The following is a 13,633-nucleotide window of genomic DNA, read 5'->3' on the forward strand; positions in this document are numbered from 1 at the left end:
GACCTGGGGTGCCCTATATTATATCAAATGATGCTGTGAAGAGAACAATACACTGATTAAAGAGATACCTTTATGTCCTTCAGCTTTGCTAGTACATCAGAAGGCTAGAATGGAACGGCTTCAACGAGAACTTGAGATTCAGAAGAAAAAGCTAGATAAACTAAAAACAGAAGTCAATGAAATGGAGAATAATCTAACACGAAGGCGCCTGAAAAGATCAAATTCTGCTTCCCAAATTCCTTCAGTAAGTCATAATTTCTGGAGGTTTTAAACATGTATAAGTCTGAAATAGAATTTCAGTTTAAAAATGGTAATGATACGTAAAATATACTTTGCTTACCTGTCACCTGGTTCATACATCATGGTAAGGCAAACTATGGCTCACTGGAAATGTGCAGGGACATGGAGGTGAGCTTACAGCCACTTTGCTCCTCCCTGTACTGAGCTAAGATAAAGTTTGTTTTTGTGTTTCCAAACCTGAGTTTGTGGTTACATTATCTCCTCTCTAAACCACAAGCTGTAACCAGGACTTAACTATGAGCCCAGGTTTGGATAAAACTTTGACTTAGCTCAGTGTGGCACAGAAGTTAAAACAAAAAGCCAGGGAGGAACAATGTGAACCCATTTAGCTTACCATGATGCATGAACCAGGAGACCAAGAAGACAATTTTAAAAACGCAGTCATCTGTTCTGAATGGTCTTAAGGAGAAGTACTGACTCTGGCAAGCCAGTTCTTTGCTTGACTGTGCTTATGTGATACACTTAGAATTATTTTGTGATGTGAAAGAAAAAATACTCCCAAAAGTATTTCCAAAATGATTTTTTTTTTTTAGGACTATCAACAAGGAAAAGTTATCACTGATTTCTGTGTATCAGCTGGTGCTTTTGTAATTTCAGTAATAATTTGAATTCAAAATTCAGTGACTAGACACCTCATGGGAATAAATACCCTCCTCTCAAGATCTGATGGGATTGTTCTTTAACAGTTTTGGGTTGAAGATGGCATGATTACGCTTAAATCACAGTCATCACTAAGTTTTGTTGTCCCACGTATAAAATTAGTAATCTAATAGACAGCATTGTTCTGTGTTTTTCAGCTTGAAGAAATGCAACAGTTAAGAAGTTGTAACAGACAACTTCAGATAGACATAGATTGCCTAACCAAAGAGATTGATCTTTTTCAAGCAAGAGGTACTGTACTATCAGTATAAATAATAATTTTGCCCATTTAGCTAAACATTGAAGGTTTGAGGTTTATAGAACATGTAAATAATTGATTAATGCATTGTGTAATTCAGTTGTTGCTAACATTTTATTGAGCATTTTCATAGCAAACAAAATGCCCAACCTTGTCACTGTTTATCTGGGATTCTTTGTTTGTAAAAGATCAAGTCTACATATTTTCAGATAATGATGAAAATAAAACAAGGATTTAGATAAGCTTACATACAAAATATAATTTCTAAAGTTACTCTCTCACCCTACAAATAAAAACCTTTAAGTTTAGCATAGAATAGAAAGCAGGAAGACAATGCAAAATCAGCCCTTTCCCCCATTCCTGATTCAGAATGGCTGGGGTTGTGGTGGCTGTTATTCCATTTCCTCTTCTTCAAAGCCTAAAAGCTATGTTTAGTTCTTCAGAAGAATAGGGCAGGGCTAGGTTTGAAAAAAAGGCATGTTAACAGACTTGTTCTTATCATTTTAGCAACCGGAGCACAAATAGACAAACATTAGCTTGGTGTTTTTCATATTTGTAGTTCAAAATAATACAAAAGAAATTCATGGTTCAGGGATTACAAACAGTTCTGAATATCTAGCTGAGCTCTCACCAGGTAAACATTATTTGAAAAAAATAATTCTTAAAATCAGTAGACCAAATTAAACCTGAATAAGACAAACAAGACAGCTGTAGGGCACTTAGGGTAAGACTTCCTATTGCTATATCTATATTCTGGATTACTTAGAGAGCTAAACTTGTTTTAATCTAGTTATACAATTCTATGGTTCTATGATAAAATCCACAATATTCTATATGAACACAAACATATTTTAGTTTAGTTTGTATCCTATTGGTGAACTTCAGTGTTAGTCATGTCTGAGTAGACCCACTAAAATCAATGAACTTAAGTCCATTGATTTCAGTGGGTGTACTTTGGGTGATATCCAAAACATGTTTATTGTCTTGATTTAGCAAAGCAAAACCTAATATTATTGACGCTTCACCTGAGGTTTAATGTAAAACCTGAAGGTTGCTGCAGCCTGGCTTGCTCATCTTTCCATTGGACTGTTTTGACTGTCTTCAGCTTTCCCTGCCCCCACTCCATATTTTCAATTAGAAAATGCCACCTTTGAATGCTTTTTAGTGAGCCCTATATGGAGGCACAAAATTGGTAGATTGCATTAGGTGACCTCAGAATTTTTTCTTCCAACATCAGTGAAGATTTGTCTTACACAGTCTGTAATGCTTCTGCTTTAGCTGCCTTTTTGTACTAACTCTTTCTTTCATTGTGTTGTGTTTTTTTCTGTTTTCCAGGACCACATTTTAATCCCAGTGCCATTCATAATTTTTATGATAATATTGGATTTCTAGGTCCTGTGGCACCAAAGCCTAAAGGTACTGCTGCTAAATTTTCTGTCTGTTAGCATCCCTGAAATTGAAACATTGAGCCCATTTATTGTAATATATACTGTCAGTTCTTCATCATAAAGTTACTTGAGGTCTGCAACATACATGTAATCACTGTATCCATTTACTGTTCTCTGTTGCATGCAGACAGGTGGATCAGTTCTGCTCTGTCCATGTGCTGAAATTGCTTAATTTTTGTTCATTTTTAGAGATTGAGAGGATAGTATAGCCTTAAGCATATGGAAGAGGAGGCCTTTTTTGCAATTGAGTAGTGGACTGAACTTTTAATAACACAGCAGTGGAAATAATCAACTTATTCTACTGTGTAATACCGAATACTGCAGGGGGTGGGTGGGAAAAGCTTCACAGAATTTAATCTCTCCTGTTGTTTGTATTTAAAAATTGTTCTCTTTCTCCTCAGCAGATCAGAGGTCCATTGTCAAAACACCAAAGACTGTACCTGATACGGAGGAATACGAGGGGAATCATTGGAGTTGTACTGCTTGTACTTTTTTAAATCACCCAGCCTTAAACCGTTGTGAACAGTGTGAAATGCCCAGGCATTTCTGAGCCAGGGAGGCTCACTTATCTTCTGTAAATCCAACCTTTTGACTATTGTGTCATTTCCTTGGGATAAATAATCATTTATGCATAGGATTTTGTAAAATTGAACGTGTGACAAGGTTTATTACTAATGTTAAATGTCATGCTACAGAGATAATACCTCAGTGTTGTGCTGCAGGCAGCTGAAATTCATCAGCTGGAAGGTAATCTCCTGAAAGACTTGGTTGCCAGCTGCCTGAATCATGTACAGTATTACCAGAACCCCAGTAAGAGTAACTCTCATCATGTTCAGTGCTTGGGTGTTCCCCAACCGCCTTCCTCCACAGATGTCACTACTGAATTTTGACAGGGGAAGGGATTAGATTGATGGCTTTTGGGTTGTTTGTAAAGCTTTCAGTGAAACACTACATTCACCGAGGAAATGGAAAGGAACAAGCTGAAAGTGTGTTAAACTGTTTGCTGCCGCATAGGGATCGTGAATTGTAGAACTTCACAAATCAGTGGTACTCTTCGCCTTGTCTTCCCAGCAAAAACACAGCTCTGCTCTGTGAAGACGCAAATCAGTACAATCACGTCTGAAGATGAAAAAGAAACTGCATGCTTTGTCTGTACAATACTCACAGTGAATACCCCCAAAGCTTTTCCTACTGTACATAGCTCTAGAGCTGCTTTAAGTGCCTTTCTTTTCTTCACCTTTTATTATTTCTTGTACTTCTTAATGTATAGTGTAATAGTTTTTGTTAACTTTCTTTTTCCCTTTAAGTGATTATGCACGATCATGACCCTTTTTTAAAAAGCTTTTGATCTGAGAGAAGCGGTGCCTTAAAATAAGAGCAATAATAAACAATGCACAAATAGCTCTCCACTGCCTGTTCTGTACGTTGCTCTTGTAAATGCTGGTGATCTGTGAAGATCTGCAGATGCAGCATGGTGAAAATGCAGGAAAAGTTGGAGTATATGCATATAGTTCACTCTGTACACTGATTTTTACGGTGGGTGACACAATGTAATATTTTTGTCTGGCACAAGGAAACAGAAGTTTAAAGTATGTTCAACCCACCAATGGATCAGCATCTTAATATGCTTGCTTCATCTGCTGGATATCTTGCAAATTCTTTAAGGGCTTATTACTGGGGAAGTACATACAGTACACAAAACAGTAGCAGTAGCATAAAACATCAATGCTATTAATATCTTGGCAGCCAGTTTCTAAACCCGATTTGGTAGAGAATAGCAATAGTGTGAAATACAGGAAAAGAGAAATCAAGCAGACTTGAACACTGAAGCAATACTAAGCATCTCTCTTATTTTTATAGTCCTTGCTCTTTGATCTAAAGGAAAGTATTCAGGTGACAAGGAGCACATAACTGAAACCACAAATGGTTTTTTTAATGCTCTCTTGCATACCACAAAAAAGATGTAGCATCTCTTAGGATAAGACAGGAGAGAGTGCTTAAATGTAGCAAGAGACAAAGTAGACTGTCACCCACTGTAAATAATTTCCAGTGGACATTTTTAACAGGAATTTTACAAGTGATCTATGAATACAAAGGCCTTTGTTTTAAAGGCTTTTAATTTTTTAAAATATGGGAATAAAATGACTGTCCCAAGTAATTAGTCAGTAGAACCAAAGTACTTGCATTGAATGCATTTTGTTTATTAAAAAAAGAAGCCTTGTTTTTCAGCTTCATCTGCAGTTCTATGTGAAGATTGACAAATCAATTTTTACCTGTTTTATTAATAAAACCTAATTTGGATATCTTGAGTTGATGGTTTTGTGATTTAGCTGGGTAAACTGTCTTTGTAACAGATAAGTTATTTATAAAAATTAAAAAAAATATATTGTAACCTATGGTTTTGTGTCTTTTTAACCTAGTAGTCCAGCTATAAATTCAGCCAAATAATAATTGAAGAGTGTAAACATATTGTGAAGATAGGAACCTCTGAGATACTCTTAACATTTCTGCTTCTGAGAAGAGGAATGTATAGATGATGATGAGACAGCTGTTGCTTTTCTTCAAATAATTTATAGACTATTTATGACCAATGCAAGATTTTCAGTTTTGCTACTGCAATCCCTTAAGCTTTCCTCTGGATATTAGGTAATATTGCCCTTTAATGCTAGAATCTGGAATGACACTTTTAACTTGCAGTTTAAAATCAGTTCTACTATAGGACCCATAGTGAGGTTTGTCCAAACCACTTCAGGAGTTTTAGCACTTTTAAAACGAAGCACAAATCTCCATGTTTCTTTAAAAAAAATAGAAGTGGTACACTAAACAACTGAATCTGGAGCAAAATGAACTGCTGCTTTGTGTAACTGAGGGTAGCAAACTGATGCAAATGGACATCCTGAACAAACCCCAAGATAATCCTTTGGCTCACCATTGATCCTTCAATCTGGACTCTGTTTATCTTTGGAGTTGCCAACTTTTACAGCACAAACATATATGCATGGGTATCCAAAAGCCTTTCTGTGCAAAATAGTGGTCTTTCATGTAGGCAAGGATTTTCCTCAGACAGGGTCAGGCCCAGCCTTGTGGTAAGTGCTAGCAGAGTCCTAATTAGCGTGACTTTCAAGTGCTGAGAAGAAGCTCAATAGAATTGCAAACGTAGCTTATATAGACAATATAACTCCCTAAACTAAAAGCGTTTGGAAGTATTGTGAATGAAATGCTGTAATGGCACTACTAATGCACTGAAAGCTTACATCTTCTGTCAAATGATGTTTCTGTGAATTCTACCTACTGTGAGTGTATTTTCCCTTCTGTAGGGTGGGAAATACGATCTTGTGTGGGTTGTCCCTGCCCATCTCACCACTGGCAGAAAATAACTTTTTTGAGAGAGAGTGTATACCTGGGGCAGGGACAACCCCTTTATCTCCAGTTCCAGCTTCCTGGCAGCCACTGGTGTGATGTCTTGCCGGCTTCTCTAGGCACAGCAAAAGCGAAGAGGCAGGAACGCCATATTGGAAGGGATTTTTCTTTTGTTTACTCCTTGATCCCACTTCCGCTTCCTTCTGCTACTCCTACAGGGTTTTTGTTTTCTCCAGGCTGTATAGATCTCCTGCATGGCATCCATTGTCTGGGCCTTTTGTTTTGGGCCTACAGCCTGGGAGTCTTTCTGGATGTTCTTGGCTGGGTGGGGAGCATTGGAAAGAGCTTAAACAGATGAAAAGGACTTCTCTCAGGAGGAGAGTTGTTTTTGGAGATGGAGTTACTGGGTGCCTGAGTAAGAGCTCCTGCAATCACCCTGACTCCAGTAGCAGCGAGTTCCTCAGCCATGCAGGTATGAGGGACCTGAAAAGCCTGCTCCAGCACTCCCAGAGGTTCTGGTAAGCTGGGGGAAGGGGACCACTCATGCCTACCCACCCCTTGCAGGATGCCTCCTTTTTGCTCTTGAAGGGCTGGCCTGTCTGGGACAGGCTCTGGGCATACCTGCAGCCTTCCTCCACCTGCCACAGGCCCATCAGGGGCAGCAGCAGGGGAAGGGCCTCAGGAAAGCAGCCATGGGGTGGGTAAACAGAGGCCCAGTAGGCTCAGGGGACTTGGTTAAAGGAGGAAGCCATCCAATCCATCAACTGGTTGGAGCTCAGAGTAATCAGAAGGGTCTTTCATCACTTCAGGAGGCTGATGCCTATCCGCCCTGGCAACCGAGGCATATAGATGCAAGGAGGGTGGCAGCAAGGCTCAGACCCTCATGTAGGAGGCCACCATTCTTCTGCCTTGGATGCCCAGAATCCCTGTCAGCAGAGCACAGCAGAGCCTCCAACACTTGAGCAGTTGGGCTCAGCCATCGGCAGCTCTGTCAGGTGGAATGGAGTTCCACAGGCACTCAAGCAAATGGTAGATCGCTTCGACCCTCCAAGGTCCTGTTGGCAAGTCCAGAGAACCAAAAGGTGGAGCAATGGGCTAAGGTTCCCTGACTCCTACCTGGTCGGTGGGGGGGGGGTGGCTGTAAGCCTTTACTTCCACAGTACCTATTCAGAGAATTGTCAAGTGGGTCAGATTGACCCCAGGTCAGATCATTGTAGGGAGTCCCTTCTGGTTAAGGAGGACATGGTTTGCAGAACTCATGGCCCCATCAGTGGCAGACCCTTGGCCTAAACATTGCAGGAGCTACCTGTGGTGGCAGGCAACAATTGGACCTTCGCCTTCCATCTTCATGAGTCATTACAAGCTAGATACTTATGCCTCAGCGGAGGTATCCTTGGGAGACAAGTGGTTCAACAGGTGTTTAACACCAAAGAGGTAGGGCCCACAGCGACTCTCACTCGGTTTGAGAACTGCTGAGATACATCCCACACAAGATCATATTTCCCTCCCTACAGGAGAAGTGTATGTCAGTACTTGCCATGAAAGTTCCTTCTCTGTAGGGAGAAATATGATCCGGCCCTCCCAGGTACTGCTGTGTGCATGGGAGAGGTCATCAGACACAGAGCATGGGGGGGTGCCCAGGGGGCCAGGCATGCCTTCCCCCAATGCTCAGGGGCTTCCTATCTCCCTGCCCCTCTTGCTCTGTAGCACATAACAGGGGGGTTCCCCCTTCTCCCCTTCACCTGTACTATCTAAAGGGGCCATTAGGGTAAGTTTGGGGGTCCAGGGAACAGAGAGGCATGCCCCACTGGGACCGCTGAATTTCCTGCTCCTAACTATTTGGTTTCCTTCTGTTCATTCATTCCTGACTGTACAGTTACTTGTTTAAGCACAAACTGAACTGGAGATAAATAGGTTGTCCCAGCCCCAGGTATACGTTTTAAAACAAAAAAGTTACTTCCTGTTAGTGGTGAGATGGGCAGTCATAACCCACACAGGATTGTATTTCTCCCTACAGAGAAGGAACTTATCACAGTAAGTACCAACATACACTTTTATCCCCTGCAACCTCCCTCACCCCTATACCTCCCAGATCTTTTCTCCAACCCTCTGAGGGGGTGCAAAGGGGAGGAGAAGGGGAAGTCCCATGAGGCAAGCAGAAATCCCAAATGGGTATCACTTCCTGAATTTAGTTTATTAAAGTTTAGTTTAAACTTTATTTAGTTTGCTATTCATACTAGTGTTTGAAACGCACAATTTATTTGTAGCATGGCTTGTTTGTTTATTTTTTTAAATTAGCTTACACATTGAAGTTTGTCAAATTGTTGCACTTGGCAAATAGTTAATTTGCTCTTCTTAGGCTTCTCATAGCCTAGTCCTTTGTTTCTTTACTCTGAAAGGTAAGCCCTGCTGAACCCCTGCTTCCCTTTAAGTAGGCACATGACTGTAGCCATTGTCTTCAAAGGGTATATACATTGTTTTATATAGCATTTGAAATGTGTTTTCAAAGATTTTCAGGCTTTGGGAATGCCTGTGCAAGAAGAGGGAGGGAGGTGTTTCTTCCAGGTGCCAGGCTGATATTTCTGGCTGTGGAGTGTCAACACTAACTCTGGCCTCCCCTCCCCTCCATGTTGGCACCATCTGTTTCTGACTGAGGTAGGACCGCCAAAGAAAACCTGGCCTTGCATTCCCTTGCTGCCAGATCAGCCAGCTGAGAGGCTGGGAAAGGAGAGGTGGGGGGGGGGGGACACATTCAAATTCCTGGCTCTCGGAACCTGGGAACACCTTGGCTCCATGCTACTTCCCACTCCACCCTATCAAAACTACAACCTGCAGTCACAGTTCAAAGACTGGTGTGGCTTAAGATCAGGATCACCAATTCTATACAACAGTAAACCAGGAGATGGGTCTAGCTTGAGGTGGATCGCTGTGCTTTTTGCCCATTTATTTTCATAAGCTCATGTGATTGGTTTATCTGTATTCAATAAAGTGATCAGGTCCCACAATTAGGCAGTTTCTGCCGAATGGGGAGCATCAGATACACGTGTATCTGAAGAAGTGTGCATGCACACGAAAGCTCATACCAAGAACTAACTTAGTTGGTCTTTAAGGTGCTACTGGAAGGAATTTTTTTTGTTTTGACTACGGCAGACCAACACGGCTACCTATCTGTAACTTGCCCCTTACCGTTAGGTTCAGTCGCGGACGACTCTGGGGTTGCACGCTTATCTCACTCTATAGGCCAAGGGAACCATGTGGCCAGCAGGACTAAACTGCTTCTGGTGAGCAAGGGCAGTGCATGAAAACACTGTTTAGCTTCCCACCAGAGCAGTACCTATTTATCTACTTGACTCTGATGTGCTTTCGAACTGCTAGGTTGGCAGGAGCAGGGACCGAGCAACAGGAGCTCACCCCATCGCGGGGATTCGAACCGCCAACCTTCTGATTGGCAAGCCCTAGGCTCTGTGGTTTAACCCACAGTGCCACCCGTTTCCCTTACAGAAAGTCTGCTCTATGATGTGTACTTCCAGGAATATGTCTAGATCCAGAGCCATTTTAGATGACTGATCTGCACCTTTGACAGAAAATCCCTTCCACCGCACGTAACTCTTTAGCACTAATTTAGCATGCAAGGGCCACAGCAACCATGTTCTCTTTAAAAATACTTTCATCTAAACTCATTAATGCTTAGTTTGCACACAATGGAGTATCTCCTAGCATACAGATGGTCTATCTGAGAACTGCTATATATTAAAGCCACATAGGTTTCTGCCTTACACTGACACAGACCATTGGTCAATCTAGCTCAGTACAGTGGCACCTCGGGTTAAGTACTTAATTCGTTCCAGAGGTCTGTACTTAACCTGAAACTGTTCTTAACCTGAAGCACCTCTTTAGCTAATGGGGCCTCCTGCTGCCGTCACGCCGCCAGAGCACAATTTCTGTTCTTATCCTGAAGCAAAGTTCTTAACCTGAAGCACTTTTTCTGGCTTAGTGGAGTGTGTAACCTGAAGCGTATGTAACCTGAAGCATATGTAACCTGAGGTACCACTGTATTGTCTTTGCTTACTGGTAGTAGCTGAAGGTGGAACCAAGGGCTTTCTAAATGCAAAGCAGATGCTCTACCACTGAGCTACAGCACTCTCCTGGCAAAGTTGTGTGAGCAGAGCTTCATACTTTGCAGAGGTGATACTGTGTTTTTAAGCATCTGTTTTGCTCAGTTATGTAACTGGTAGTCCAGAACTACTGTTTTTATAGCTATTCAGACACGCCTTTGGAAACTACATAAGTTGCAGACATTGGCTGCTGTCAGGGCAAACTGCATTTCAATGATGCTTCAAAATGTGTTTTGATGTATTTTAAGTATTATTTCTAAGCAGCTTGCTTTTATTATTTTGTATTTTATGTTTTTAAATGTTGTAAACTGTCTTAAATACCACCTTGAGAGAAAGGCAGGCTTTAAGTGTGACTACTGCTAAAATATATTTATTCATGTTGAATTGCTACAGCCTCAACAGCTTTTAGCAATAGTGGGGTTTTTTTCCATCAAATGTATTAAGTTTGATGCCTTCACCCCCACAAAAACAAAAAGTTAAAATACACACAGGCCAAATATTAGATCCTGCCTTTGGCACTACTAGATACCTCCTGCCTGGCAGCTTCTGGCTTCTATATTGTAAACTAGGGTGACACCACGTGGTTTTATGTGTGTACTCCACTTTAAATTTTATACTAACTAAATCACATATTGCTGTATGCTACTCGTACAAAGTAGGCTTCCAACATGTTTTTGGTCCTATATGCACAAAGTAGGAAGTGAATAAACACAGAGACTCTGTAAGCCAACTCTTCTAGTACTCCTTATCTACAAACTCATAATCTTGTCCTACAATTGTGAACTGGATGTGACCTTCATCTCAATACCCTTGTCACCTGTGACACATCATTTGATGGCAGAAAGAGGCTGTTGGTTTCTTTTCACCATCAGTGCATTCTAAAAACAGTTTGCATCTCATCAGTTATTGGTTGTTCATACCTGTAGAAAAGCAAAGTCCTGGGCCTTGAGCAGGTGTACATTCTTATAGCAACCTGGATGGAGGTCTAGGGAGGTTGGGGCAAATAGACAAGAAGCAGGCAAGTCTGTATTGTAGTCTGCAGTGGATTCTACAGTCATCAAGTCCTCTGATCACTTATGTATTAGACCAGCCTTCTCCAACCTGATGCTCTCCAGATGTTTTGTACTACCACCTAACTGGGGATGATGGGGATTGTAACCAAAACATCTGGAGGGCACCAGGATGGCAGAGGCCGTATTAGACAGGGTCAGATTTGCCAGCTATAAATCATCTGTTCTCTGTTGCTGATTTTCATTCCTTCTTCTTGTACAGCTTTTAAATTTGTAACTTTAACATGGAATTCATCCCATTGGTTAGAAAAGGAGTTCTGCATGTCACATAATGTACAATTATAATTGCATAGTGAATTAGGGGTTTTGTGGTTCCAAGTTCTTATCAAGACTATGTTTGCTTTACTGGAATAATATTTTTACTCGTTTCTGTAGCTTCTAAAATTGTATTATCTCATCCTTAGATGACCTCCTGTGGGAAGCGCACACTTCTCATCTGATGTTGTTTCTGGTGCCAATAGTTCTGTGTATTTTGGCAATGTTGAACCATATCTTCCAAGTTCTCTTCCCCACTGTAATTTCTCCACCGCTGCTTGTGTGGTAGTAAATTATGGATCACAGTCTTCCATTTGTATTGAGTTTCCATACAGTAGCAGAGCCATCATCACTCTTTCTGAAGCACTGAATGATCTCAGTTCTCAGTTTGAGGGGGAAATGCCTTCAGTTGTTTTTCCTTTAGTCTAGTTTCTCTACATAAGACAAATGCTCCACCTTTTTTCAATTACTCTAAAAATTTTGAAATGTCAAATGTTGAAGTGCCGTGATTCCTCTCTTACTGCACTTCAAAAAAAGTATTAACACCTGGCTATTTGTATGAGAATATGGATGGGAAGCCAGATTCAAATGCAACATGCTGCAAGGTACTGCCTACAAATACTGTTCAAATAAAGATTAAATACTTCAAAACTGAACAGTTTGGGGGGTTTTTTGTTCATACTTTTATAACTCTCTAAAATAAATGAAATAAAATTGGCCAGAACCCTTTTTGAACAGTTTAATTGACCATCTTTGGTCAAACAAGTTCCCAGATGTTAGCAAACACATAAAAAGACAGCAGCACCTTTGCAGTAACAGTCTTACAAATATATGCAAAGGGTTGCTTATTTATTAGAACATTTTTTAAATGGCCAGTGATCCTGTCCTGTTAAAATCAATGAGAAATATATACTTGGAATTCTGCCCATGAAATGTTACTGGATTGTGGTTTATGGATATCAATAGTCTAATGTTGAATCAAATGCAAAAGTAATGAACTAGAAATGCTACCCTACACAGAGGGTCATATATTAGAATCCTATGAGAAATGGGTATCAAACATTCTATAGTTCAGTAGTTGCGTGGCGAGTTCCCGCCCCCCACCAAGGATAAATAAAGACACCAGACACCAGATTTTTTCTCGCGGGGGCTGAAACCAGCCCCCACTCACGTGGGGTGGGCGTGAAGCCCGCAACCCCACCTCCTGGCCAGGTCCGGAAGTGGCTTTCCCAACAATACAGGACACAGCATTTTACATTGAAATATGGGACGATCCTGTATTATACAGGACAGGTGGCAACCCTAGCTGGGAAGAGCGAGACAAACTTAACAGTTTGACTGCAAAAAAAAAAAATTCCTTCCAGTAGCACCTTAAAGACCAACTAAGTGCTACTGGAAGGATTTTTTTTTTGTTTTGACTATGGCAGACCAACACGGCTACCTATCTGTAGTTTGACTGCAATAAGCGAAGAGCAATTAGTTGAGCTGGCAATCAACTGAATAAGGACTGGCGGAGGGAAAGAAGCAATTACGGGTGTAGTCAATATTAATTTAGTAACTGAGCGCCAAAATGGGATGCGCTAAGCTAAAACGGCCCACAAGAGAGCGGCAGGAAAGCTCGCAAGGGGCTGGCGCCCCAAGAACTCCCAGACCCGCGCGCAGACGCAGAAATGCAGCACGCCTCTGTGAGTAGACCGAACACAAGGGAAAAGGGCGGGGAGGCGGGAAAGACAGGCTGCTGCTACTGAAAGGCCTTTTGCAAAGTTGTGGAAATGGGCAGAAAATGGGGGGGGGGGGCAGAGGAGTCTTCCCGTTGAGTTCACATGCTTGTTTCTGAAGCATGAAAGTGTAGGCCTGGCCTTGCCTGCCCTCCCTCTCAGGGCGCCTCCTCTGCTCACTCCCGGACAAGAGAAAAATCGAAACCCTTAAGCCTAAGTAAGAGGAGCAGCGAAGAATAACAAGCGTCCTTCTCCTTTCGAAGCACCCCCCCCCCCGCCCTGTACCTACTATATTAATGCGAATATTTTGTGGAAGTGGGGCCTATAGTCAGGTCAATATAGTACATACCTGTCTGTAACACACTAGATGAGAACAAAAGGCATCTGCAGCCCCTGCCGAGAGGGGCGAGGCCTCGCTGCAGCTCTCCGGCAGGTGGCAGGAACCTGGGGTTGCGGGGATGTAGATCCG

General features: G+C 41.7%; 2 protein-coding genes across 6 annotated transcripts in view; both read left to right on the forward strand.

Annotated features, from left to right (window-relative positions):
* The window catches only part of TAB2 (TGF-beta activated kinase 1 (MAP3K7) binding protein 2), a 48,403-nt gene extending 43,365 nt beyond the window's left edge, over positions 1 to 5,038 (forward strand). For 3 of the 4 annotated variants that reach the window (XM_083731838.1, XM_083731839.1, XM_083731840.1), the window contains exons 4-7: positions 84 to 244; positions 1,098 to 1,191; positions 2,534 to 2,614; positions 3,048 to 5,038. In XM_083731838.1, the coding sequence (XP_083587964.1) occupies positions 84 to 244; positions 1,098 to 1,191; positions 2,534 to 2,614; positions 3,048 to 3,196 (485 nt within the window). In that variant the 3' untranslated portion in view covers positions 3,197 to 5,038. The remainder of the gene's footprint in view (positions 1 to 83; positions 245 to 1,097; positions 1,192 to 2,533; positions 2,615 to 3,047) is intronic. The other variant, XM_083731841.1, reaches the window with a different exon arrangement.
* GINM1 (glycosylated integral membrane protein 1) overlaps positions 1 to 13,633 on the forward strand; it is a 785,919-nt gene that overhangs the window by 719,043 nt on the left and 53,243 nt on the right. The window lies entirely within an intron of this gene.

The sequence above is a fragment of the Podarcis gaigeae genome (assembly GCF_964106915.1).
Source record: "Podarcis gaigeae genome assembly, chromosome: 3".
Classification (NCBI taxonomy): domain Eukaryota; kingdom Metazoa; phylum Chordata; class Lepidosauria; order Squamata; family Lacertidae; genus Podarcis; species Podarcis gaigeae.